The sequence below is a fragment of the Lissotriton helveticus genome, chromosome 7 (genome assembly GCF_964261635.1).
Source record: "Lissotriton helveticus chromosome 7, aLisHel1.1, whole genome shotgun sequence".
Classification (NCBI taxonomy): Eukaryota; Metazoa; Chordata; class Amphibia; order Caudata; family Salamandridae; genus Lissotriton; species Lissotriton helveticus.
In genome coordinates, this window is record NC_136068.1 from 593883581 (window position 1) to 593895916 (window position 12336).

General features: G+C 47.6%; 1 protein-coding gene across 5 annotated transcripts in view; it reads right to left on the bottom strand.

Annotated features, from left to right (window-relative positions):
• Positions 1 to 6217: 6217 nt before the first annotated feature.
• DBN1 (drebrin 1) overlaps positions 6218 to 12336 on the bottom strand; it is a 258527-nt gene continuing 252408 nt past the window's right edge. For all 5 annotated transcript variants that reach the window (XM_078652761.1, XM_078652760.1, XM_078652759.1 and 2 more), the window contains one exon: positions 6218 to 11981. In XM_078652761.1, coding sequence (XP_078508887.1) covers positions 11902 to 11981 — 80 coding nt within the window. In that variant the 3' untranslated portion in view covers positions 6218 to 11901. The remainder of the gene's footprint in view (positions 11982 to 12336) is intronic.

A 12336-nucleotide genomic window follows, 5' to 3' on the forward strand; every position in this document is an offset into this window, starting at 1 on the left:
CCAAGCATTCCTGGAGCGGACGCATATGCAACCGTGCGTGCGGGACTATGAAGATGCAGGAGGCCATCATGCCTATCAACTGCATGAACACTCTCGCTGGAAGGGAGTGTTGCGGTCTGAACCTCTGGATGAGCGACTGGATGTTGTCGATTCTCGCCGGGTTCGGCTGAGCTGTGGCAGCCAGCGTATTTATCGTTGCGCCCAAGTACTGCCGCACATGGGCTGGCTGAAGGTGCGACTTTGGATAGTTTAGAGAAAATCCCAGACAGTGAAGGAGGTGAATGGTGTGGGACATGTCTGCGGCGCACTGTTGTGCAGACTTGGCTTGAACGAGCCAGTCGTCCAGGTAAGGGTAGACATGTATGTTCTGTCTCCTGAGGTGCACCGCCACTGTCGCCAGACATTTTGTGAACACTCTGAGGGCAGTGGTCACTCCGAAGGGTAGGACCTTGAATTGGTAATGCCTGTTTTGGATGGTGAACCTGAGATATTTCCTGTGGGATAGATGGAGTGGTATGTGAAAGTAAGCATCCTTGAGGTCCAAGGTTGCTAGTAAGTCTCCCTGGTTTAGCAATGGAAGAACCTGCTGCAGTGTCAACATGTGGAAGTGTTCTGAAAGAATGTACTGGTTCAGAGGCCTGAGGTCCAGAATGGGTCTGAGTGAGCCGTCCTTCTTTGGGATTAAGAAGTACAGGGAATACACCCCTGTGCCTTCTTCCTCCACTGGCACGAGCTCTATTGCGCCTTTTTGCAGCATGACGAGTACCTCCTGCTGCAATAAGTGCAAATGCTCTGCTGACATAGGACGGTGCTTTGGTGGTATGTTGGGTGGAGTGGACGTTAACTCCAAACAATAGCCGTACTGGATACGTTTCCTTACCCACCTGTCTGTGGTGATGGACTTCCAGACCGGCAGGAACTGTTGGAGTCTCCCCCCGACAGGAGTTGGATGGTCGGGGGGCAGTGACAGGAAGTCAATGTTTGTTGGTGGCGGAGGAACGGGAGCTGTTGTTGCCTCTGCCTCTGCCCTTGGCGCTGTTTCCCCGGTAACCTCCCCTACCCTGCTTGGGGTACGAGGATTGCGCCCCACCTTTATTGAATGGCGTTTGCTGTGCCAAGTGTCCTCTGGCAACACCTCGATTGCCTGAGCGACGAAAAGTGTTCCCTCTGAATTGCTGAGACTGGAGAGCACCCATGGATTTGGCCGTCTCAGTATATTTTTTGATTTTTTCGAGGGTGGTGTCAACCTCCGGGCCGAATAACCTGTCTGGATTAACGGGCTGGTTCAGGATATTAGTCTGTATCTCTGGCTTGAACCCTGAGATGCGGAGCCATGCTTGACGCCTCAACATCACGCTAGTGTTGATTGCTCTCGCTGCCGTGTCCGCAACGTCGAGCGCACATTTTATCGCAGCGTTGGAGATGAGCTTGCCCTCTTGTATAAGCATCTCAGCTCCCTCTTTACACTGGTCTGGAAGGTGTTGCAACAGTTGTTCTAGGGTGTCATAGTGTGCCCTATCGTATCTGGCCAACAGAGCCTGCGTGTTTGATATGCGCCAGATGTTGGATGCCTGAGCTGCCACCCTCTTCCCCGATGCCTCCAGCACTTTTGACTCTTTGTCCGGGGGAGGAGCTTCACCCGTTGTTTGGGAGTTCGCCCTTTTGCGGGCATTAGAGACTACCAAAGAGTCCAAAGGCAACTGGCCCCGTATGTAAGTTGGGTCGCCAGGTGCGGGTCTGTATTTCTTCTCTATTCTGGGGTTGACAACCCTCGCTCTCGTGGGTTCTTTGAAAATGTCTGCGGCATGCTTAAGGACCCCTTTCAGCATAGGAAGAGTTTTCACAGTTTTTTCTGCAGCAGAGAAAGTGTCAAATAGAAAATCAACGTCCACAGGGTCAGCATGCATTTCCACTTTATGGTTTGTAGCTGCCCTTTCAATCAAGGCATTAAATGCCGCAGAATCCTCAGTGGGAGACGTTTTCACACTATAAACCTGAGGGTCATGGACAGCCTGCTGGTCCCCTTGATCACCAGTGTCCATCCACGAGTCCTGTTGCTCATCAGGATCTGTGTGTGCAGGAAAATTATACTCCTCATCTTGCTCACCCTCATCTCCATCTGAGCAAGTGGGTGAAGGTGTTGCACTCCTCCTAGGTGGTGGAAGAATGTGTTCAACCAGTACTGGTGTCTCTGGTGCTGGTTTTTTCCGCTTCAGAGGAATTACAAACGACTCCAGAGGCTGTGAGGTAATTTTTTGCTTGTAGAGCGTGAGTTTTCCTGTGTCTGCGTCGATGAAATGCGCCGACTGCTCCTCTAGTACAGGTTGTCGATGACCTAAACTTCCACTCGGGTGAGTTTGCCTCGACACTTCAGAGTCCTTGGGCACCAACCGTGGTGCAAAGACCTTCGGCGCCACCTTAGGCCGTAGAGTGTAGAGGATTGGCATTGAAGTCTTCTTTGGCTGGGCCATCGGCTTCGGTGCCGAAGGCGCATTCGGCTCCGGCGCCTTGTCCCGTATCCGCTTGAGGGAGTCCGAGACCTGCTTCGTAAAGGAAGCGGATGGTTTCGTCGACCCGACCGATGACCTCGGTCCACCCTTAGGGGAAGACCCGAGTGTCGACGACTTCTGTTTGTCCGCCTGAGGCGCAGGCGTTTCTTCGACAACTGCGCTTCGATCACCTTCCACGGCCGCAGGCGTCGACGCCGACGGCTTCGGATCGGCAGCCTTTGCCTTTTGCGACGGCACTCCAGACTTCGGCTCGGTGCCCTTTGCCGACTTCGTCTCGACGGCCCTCTTGCCTTTTGGCTCGGTAGCCTTGCCCGCTGTAGGCTCGACAGTCTTCTTTGACTTCGACTCGACCACTTTGCTCGACACCTGTTCGACGACCTTCTTCGAGCTTGGCTCCTTGACCACTTTTGGCACCTTTGCCTGCTCGACAGCCTTTTTAGACTTTGAGGCCTCCGAAGACGACGGCGTCGATGGGGGAGCAGACGTCTTCGGTTTCGATGGCGCGTTGTCCATCTTTCTTTTCGTCGACACCGATGGTTTCAGTTTCGGTTTCGATTTTGTTAATGGCGGCTCCGCTGAGGCGTCCGTAGCCGGGCCGGAAGGCGGGGCCGTGGATCGAGGTGTAAGGTCTTGGGTAAGGCCGCGTGGCGATCCCGTGACCTGAGCCATTGTAAGAGTACGAACGGGGCATAGCTCTTCCTCCGAGCTATCTTCCATGGCCCCAAATGCTTCGTCGTCGTCCCCTACCTCATCGACGTTTTCTTCTAGGTCTTGGCCTTCGACGTCCGCTCCGTAGTCGTGCTCGACCTCCGCCAATGTAGGTGAAATCTGCAGTTGAAGCTCTTGCTCGTCTGCTTCGGGGTCTACGAAGATGTCTACCGGTGCCGGGGCCGACCGCTGGGCCTCGAGGCGCGCCACGCGCCGAAGCTTGATCGTCTTCTTTGATCTAAATCTCGAACAGGCCATACAGTTGGCCTCGTCGTGGACCGGCGACAGGCACTTGTTGCACACCGGGTGTACGTCGATGTGTGGGTACTTAGAACCACACACGGGACAGTTCTTGAACGGACTCCGTTCCATGCCGTCGAAAGTCTTGCTGCGTTGACTGGGCCTCGAGCACCGAAGAGTCACCCGACTCCTCGGAAATCCGACTCGACGAGTTGGAGTATACACGAGACCGAACGCGAACAATACCGACGGGGTAAACGAATGCCTTTTGGCCTTGAAAAAGGAGTTATATATCGATTCCGAACAGGAGATGTCGAAATCACATCCGAACCCAATGGCGGAAAAAAACAATCTTGGGATGGAGTCGATGCCCATGCGCACTGTAGTCCAGGGGAGGAGCCACCTATCTCGTGATACTTCAAAGACTCTTCCAGGACAACAACGTGCAATCATCCGGACCCAACACTAGGCGGCGATCTATGCTATAGATATGAATTTAGCAGCCCACATGCCTCGAACACCATGAAGCATTACTGACCAGGCTGCAAGAGAGGATGGGAATATCTGGAAATGTGTTGAAGTGGTTCGAATCTTTCCTACAAAACAGAACACAGAGATTCCTGGTCAACAAAGCACTCTCACCATCATGCCCTAACTCAATTGGAGTCCCTCAAGGATCGACTTTATCCCCAGATCTATTCAACCTGCATGTTGAACCTCTTACAGAAATTCTCCGTAACTCACAGATATCCTATAACATGTACGCGGATGACACGCAAATATACATAAAGATCGTGTCCATGGAAGACGTTGAACGAATGAATGAGACATTAAAAATGACATTGGAATGGCTAACAACCAATCATCTGAAGCTAAATGCTAACAAAACTGAGTTCCTATTAATCGCACCTCCAAGAAACCACACGGAAATGAAGGAATGGACCAAGCTGGTGACTTCGCTAAACTGCACCCCAACCCTAGTCAACTCGGCGAAATCGCTAGGAATCACCTTAGATGAGAACCTTGACATGCAAGCCCACATTAAGTCAATGGCTAGAAATGCGCGTTTCCACCTGAACTACTTAAGGAAACTGAAACCATACATATCAGAGGCGGATCTTAAACTGGCAGTCCAATCACTAGTTGTTTCAAGGATTGAATATGGGTGCTCCACCTTAGCCGGTCTACCAAAAATGTCCACAGCTCCGCTAAAAGCATGTCTCAACGCAGCGGCAAGACTTATTACTGGATCGAGGAAATTTGATCATATCTCTCCTCACCTGAAAGCATTAAATTGGCTACCCTATGAAGCCAGAATTCAACTAAAAATAGCATGTGTCACCCATAAAGCGCTCCACTACAACACACCCAGATACCTAGCAGGGAAAATTGAGATATCTGGGGGAAAGAGACCAGCCAGGAGTGCCAAGGAGCTGCTGCTGCGACCAGCCTTTTTCCGGAAGAAAAAAACCTACGATCGAGCATTCTCAGGAGCAGCCCCCAGAATCTGGAACTCACTACCTCCAAACATTAGGAAGATTCAGAACACAGGAACATTTAAGAGGGAAGTGAAAAGCATTTTGATGAGTAAATACCTTACATAGTGAAGGCTGATGATCACTGATTGGAACTATTGTTGTCCTATTTCTTAGCATCAACATAACTATTAGGGAAAGATGCTGAATTGATCAAAGATAATGCGGAACACTGAGTCGGGTCAGGAGTCTCTCCTGAGACCTAGTTGTATACCTACTATTACCTCTTGTGAATACTTATACGCATATTTTGTATCCTTCCTATTACATCCTGCTAAGATGTATTTGCACATTTACCTAATTTACCTCCGGAATGCCTTATAACTACCCACCTAATAGGTATTCCACGAGTGAACCATATGCTATATATCCTAACCTCTAATCTAACTCTTGATGTAAACGCTCATGCTATGTATTTTATATATACGCCCTACCCCTAATGTCATATAAGGATCTACCTCAGTATCTCGAACAAGTATCTACCTCATATTCTGATTGACTTTAAAAGTGTTACTACATATGTGAATCTTAACCGACCGCATACTGTGAAGCGCTCTGATACCCACGGGTCTTGTTCGCGCTATACAAAACTTTATAATAAATAAATCAATAAATAAATAAATTTGGGTTGATTATTCTGCCCGTCACTAGTTGAGTCTAGGTTTTGAGTTCTTTTTCTGTTCCTCTTTTCTTCATGGTCATCTTCATGTGGGTCTCCTCATTGCAAGGGCGGTTGCTCGCACCCTTCCTCCTGGGACAAGGGTTGAAATACTACTGGTTGCTTGTGATATAATAAGTGGCCGCCACCCCATTACTAAATGGCTTTTATCCCTGGGTGGGAGCGGGAGCTGCCATATGACTATCCTATAACAGTTGAAGTAATGCCTATTTATGACTAGGTTTGCCTGCCCATGCCTGTGTTTTTCTTTCTTTCTTTGAAGAAATGGCAATAAAGACATGTTTAAAAAGAAATGTGACCATTAACAAATACACACATTTACAATAATAATTGTACAAACACCACATCATGCAGAATACATGTATAGCAGCAGTCTACTTCCTACCCACCACCTACCTGCATCTGAAGAGTTGTTATATGACCCTGTCGCCATTACTAGAACCATGCGACTTTCTGTGAAGAAGAAACGCTTCTTTCGCAACAAGCGTAAAATCAAGGCCACCAAACACTCATGACAACCCCCAAAGACTTCCATCAATCAAGAATCTTTTGACCCAGATTTCTTTATTAATACACGAGCACAGGTCGTACAGAGGTTTGTGCTTTTAGAAACGGGTACTGTACATGGGAAGAAAAGCAGGTGCTGTGGTCTGGAAACTGGAGGCATGGAAATGGTTGGATAGGAGGAGGGATAGTGATAGAGGGAAAGTTGAAGTAAAGGAGAGGGTGGGTGAACAAATTGAGGGAGATGGACTGAGGTAGGGGTCAAGCAGAGCCTTTGAAACACGGATTTTAGGGATCTCATTTGTTGAAAGAGCGTGGTCACTTAATGGACCCTACATTCAGAGGGCAGTGTTCTTTCAGTGGGATAATAAACACCAAGAGTAAAGTATCAGGAGAAATCAAAACTCCACCCTGGACTCCGACCAGTGGCAACAGTGTGGTGGGGAGCTCTCTGTTGCCTTTAGAGAATGTCCCGAACATGAATTTAGGGATTTTTCATTCCCTTCAGCTCCAGAGAACCAACCTTCCTTCTTAGAAGTCAGGCAGTCTCTGGTTTAGGCACACTGCAAACTTGGGGTATATAATACAAGGATATTTCCACACTAACACTAGCCTGAGCTGTTCCAGAGGACCCTCACAAAGAGAAAGGGTCTTCCGTAACATGTCGTACTAGGGTAAAAGTGTATGGATTGAATCTGTGAACCTCACTGTGAACACAGGTTATGCTGTTCACAGATCCTTGCACCCTTTTCCAGTCATCGCATGGGCTCGGCTACCAGACCACCACCAGAGTGTGGGGTCAAGTGGTGAGGTGGTCAGACTACTTCGAAGATCTTCCAACAATAATCTTACTCTGTGTGGAGCTGTTCTGGTATCCTTGCCAGTGATGCACCAGGAACCAACCCACTTTTACTATGGACTGGACTGCAGTAGGTACTCGCCCTCCTCAAACTCTGATTATGGGCTGAGCTGTTTCAGAGAAGACCCCTTGTACCAGAGAAAGAGTTGGCCATGTCTATTTGGCTACGCTGATGTGGGGATATCCCCACCCACTGTAGTGGGCTGCAATGGAGAACACCCCAATTCGAGCTGAGCAGCTTAAAGAGCCTGCCGTCCTTCTTGCAATAAGCTAGACCGCTGCGGAGCCTACTCCTGCTCTAACCATAACCTTCCGAGACTCCACTAATCTTTCCGTGAGTAGGTCATAACCCCTGTTGTAATAAGGGCTTCTGCTTAGTTTGTCGTCTGCACTCTTACCTAGGACTCTGCTCCTTCAAAGATCACCCTCCCATTCTTGCCATAATCTTGGTTGTTTTACCCTCCTCTTAAAATCAATTCAGAGGATTTAGAGAGCCCTACACATTGTTATCATTGGCTGACCAGCTTTGTAATCCCTCTTTTCAACGTTAACATGGACTGCCAAAATATTAACGCATTCCCATTCCCATGAAAAGGGGCAAGAGGGTGGAAAAGCAGAGAGTTGATGGAAAAAAAGCCAAAATGAGTACAGAGGTGGGGGCTCAAACATCTGCTCCAAACTGGTCTCAGGGCCCATCCCTTTCACTCAGACCCTGATGCTACAGTCACATACATGGATCCCCAGCTTGTTGCTGGAAACTACAGCTCCCGTCCCAAAGACTGGAGCTCTTCAGTTATCGTTTGAAGACCTATGATGGAATTGGGCTGTTGGTTACCTTGGGCTTCGAAAGTTTCCTCTACTCCGGTGCGCTCAGTCCACAGTTTCACTCCCATTACCAACTTGTGCAAGCTGCTTTTGCCTCATGGCATAACCAGATAGTGTTTTAAAGGATGCAGTTACAATAGAAAAAGAATGAAGGTTGTGAACTGTGCATGTGTTTCCTTCCTCACACCTTTTTCATTCCATGCTTCACATCGGTATCCATAACAGTCCATAAAATTTGCCGGTGGCCGGTACATGAACCCACGCTGGGTGGGTGTTAATGGGAGACAGCGTAAAAGTAGTGGGATCCCCTTCAAGGTCCCTTTCCCTGCAATTCAATCCTGTTCCTAAGTCAACCGATTACTAAGCCAAGAAAATCACTAGGAGCCAGTGACAGATTCTCGAGCCTTCAAGAAAACATGATGTCGAAGACAGTTTGACCAAACTGAGCATCAAACGGTAAAATAAGTCATTCATGTGGCTGCATTACATATTTCCCTGAATATGGTATGTCCCATGAATTAGAAATGCCTCTGATTTCTTATTATTAGCAAATGGTTCCCTCAGTTTTGCCTTCATGGGTGTTCTGAGGGGATGGGGGGGAGGGGCAGAGTTCAAAAGAAAACCTGGAGAGAACTCAACTAACACATGATGGCGATTGGTGGAGACTCACTTTATCAATCAAGTTCACTGATCATCAGGCAATGTTGTTGTCGTAAAGAGGGTCGTTCTTGAGAAGAGCTTTGTCAAATGCTCAAAAAAAGTTCTATGTTGCAATGACTGCCGTAGCATGACAGTTAACATTTGATACAGGTGGCCAAACGCATACATAATACAATCATGATTGCCCTTTACTACCTCATAAAGCAGAGAAAAAGATACATCTCTGTTGTGTTCACAGCCCACCACATACTGAGAGGTAATTACTATAAGGATCAAGGATTGGCCAACCATGGGTAGATCAAAGCAAAGGATATAACATTCTCAACAGCATGTCAAAGGGTCGATTTTCTATTCCCCATGATGAAAAGAAGACCCTTAAATCTACTTGTACCGCATGCCTGTTGGTATCCATCCTGGCAGTGCACATAACGTAAAGTTAGAAAGAAAGCTAATTCAGCAGACGCCAATCTTTCAACCTTAGTAAAAGTAGGGAGGGATGGAGAATACCGTTGGCCTGCTCAAAGTCAGAATCTGAAGAACCGTCAACCAGAACTGGTGTGGCCAAGCCTGGGCCTCCAGAACTAAGTGGATGTCTATATTACTCCTGAAATTCTCCAGAAATGTATGAATATTCACAAATTGTGCAGCAAAGATGCACATGAACTAAAAGATTTTCATATGTAATTGCTAGAACCGAGAAGCAGAACTAGAAGATGATGTCCTTGACTAGGTGCAAGACTGGTGGTCAAGCAAAGTCTTAGTACTAAGTAGGTGCCGCAAGTTAGGAAGATGAGCAGCTCAAGAAAGCGTGTGCATGGGAGGAAGGCTGTGAGAAGGTTTCAATATACATTGTTGAAGCAGCAGGAGCGTGATCTCCTGGAGAACAGAGGTATGCCCTGATAACTGCCAACGAGGAGGCATGATCAAGCAGATCTGTGAGTCCCAGATTACACAATATTTCTGGGACGAGCAGCAGGTCTCAGAACTGCTGGGTGCAGCAATTGTCTGAATAGACTGACATGTCAGGTAAGTTGTTTGTGGACCAACAGCTTTCTTTTGCTTTTTTGGTTTTGCATTAATTGAAGGAGCGAAAGTCCTTCTGAACGATTTGCTGAAAATCCCGAAGAATACATAGTAACATGCTGAATCATGGAGAGATGGATACTCATCTTTCAAAGCACCAAGCACTGAAGTAGCTCTGTACAGGCTAGGGCTGAGGCATGATCAAAGCCAAGGCTAATGTAACTTGATCTTTGAAGGCACCAGTACCCCTTACCGTAAATGCACGGACAGCAAACAAATCAACTAGTACTGAAAGGTTGGAGAAATCTGGAACAAGTGATTTTGTCCCTGGGTACACACCTACATATCTAGCTAAATCACCCTGGCACTGAAGAGATTATTTATTTGAATTGTCAGTCATCCCTGACTTTAGCCACATTAGCCGTATTAGATCCGGTTTCGGAATATCAACTAACCGCTTGTGGCACTCACCGGCCTCCCAGATTAGAAGTCATTGACCCTAATTGCGCATCTGTTAAAGCTGGCGTCAGAGGTTCCTTGGCCTATTTCAGATACAAACAGGGGAAAACAGTTTTTTTGTCATTCCTGTAACAAAGCAGGTTAATGATTCTGTACAAGTCTGTTTTACAGAACCCATCATTGCATACTGTACATAGCTTGAATCAGGTTTGTAGGCACAGGCAGTCGGTAGATGGAGAGCAAGGTTCAGTACTTGCTGAGAAGCAGATTGCAAGGAAAAGTAGGGAACAAAGAAGGGGGCAAAGGCCCAGAATATTGTCCAGTGAGTGAGGAACACATGCACAGTGTCAGCTTTGCGTTTCTTTGAGAAAAAAGCATCATGGAGGACCATGGGCTGCTTTCAGCACTGGGTGAACTAAGAATCCAACAAGCTTGAAATGGGAGAGAGACTGATATGGGAGTAGTAAACCGGGTAAGAAAGGAAAAGAAGAATTGGACTAGAACGAAAGCGAGGGAGTGGTTGTAGAGTAAAGAAAAGAGGCAGCACAAGGTGAGCAAGAAGGTAGAGAGTAGCCGAGGCAGCAAAGGGGGTAGAAAGAAAAACGGAGCTGAAGAAATAAGTACATTGAGGATTTTAAGATTTGACAAAGTAGTTTTAAAAAGGTACCAGAAAGAACAAGAGAGTGAAGAGAAATGAGAGCAGTGAGAGAGGGAAAAGTAGAGAAACCACATAAATCAAGAGGAAGGGTAGATCAGAGGTATAACAAGGGAATGCAGGGGAATACAGGAAGGGGTACAAGAGAAAAGGCAGCAGGAAAAATCAAAGGTAGGGTGAAAAGAAGAAAGGGAGCAGAGGAGGGGAGTGCCAAAATGGCCCCCCTTTGGCGTGGCAAAAGAGGAAATTCTTGAATTCGCGTTACATGAATTATTGCCATGGTTCCTAAATTCGTGCAAAATCGTCAAGGCCTTCGAAGGAATTCTCAAGCTGATTTTAAAGGAAATATAAGGGAATCGGGACTCAGTTCCAAACCAAAAAGGAATCAAACCAGCGAGGAAGCAAACCAAGGATGCTCCCAACCAATCAAAAACACACATTGACGAAGGGCCCATCGCAGGCACAAACTACTTCCAGGAGGCTTCAATGGCTCCTCAAATAAAAGAGTGTATCACCTGGAAACACAAGGTAGGAGAGTCGAGTCGTGCACAAGTCCTTCCACTCCATTTAGGAGAGGTCTGTACAATTAACCACCCCTCCCACTCAGGAGAAAAGATGAGCCCCTGCAATCCACAACCACTCAGACTTGGGAGAGACTAGGTCTGTACAGTTCACGTACCCACCCCCACCCAGGAGCGGGGAAGCTTGTGCCATCCACTGCCCCGCTACTCAGGAGTGGGGAAGCCAGTGCTGTTCACCGCTTCTACACTCAGGAGCAGGGAAGCCAGCGCAGTCAACCACCTCTCCACTCAGATGTGGAGAAAGGCCTGCAGTCTCCACAAACCTAGTAATTGGGCCATGTAGCCTGGAAAAATGGGAAGGGGAGAAGCAAAGGCTGCATTAAAAAGTCCCAACCAAATTCAGAAACAAACAGGAGCACAGCGCTACTACCAACAAAGAGAAAAACGGTCAAAAAGAACACGTCTGATCCATTACAAAAGACCCACGTAGAGCAGGCCCTGGCAGCCGGCAGATGGGTTCTGAAGGCTTCCTGCTGAGCCATGGCCTGGGACAGTCCCCTCTGGTAAGGATCCACCCGGAAGAGACTTGCCTTAATACTCAGTCACTGAAAAATGCTTCAGCAAATATGGGTACCCGGGGTTTCTAATTGCTTGATTATCAGTTTTTTCATGTAGGGCGTGTGTTTTTCACACACACAAAATGCGGTTGGTTCCTTCACTTTGCTAAGCGTTTCCTCCAAAGCCTTCCTCGTCCTCATCTTCTTCCATGACGGGGTCTGTGTCCCAGCATGTAATGTCAATTTCTGCAAGAGGACAGACAGAAGGGATCAATCACTATTGCAGAGTAATACAGAGAGATCTATACACATAAAAGACCGGGATGAAGATCATCCGATACTCAAGCTAGGTGTGCATGAAAATTATCAATAAGGGGGGGACGGGGAGCTAAAAAGAGGTCCAGAACCCTTGCTCCCAAGATCAACAATGACAGTAATAAGGGATGACTGTTCCTATGATGCTGTGTCTCAGGTTGGATATGTGATGGGGCGGGGGTCTTCCTTAGGAGACCCATACACATTGGTAGATTGCCTTTCTCCCTTACGAGAAGTTCGCAGTCTACATACACTTTGTATCCCTACCGAGGGGACCCCGAATTAA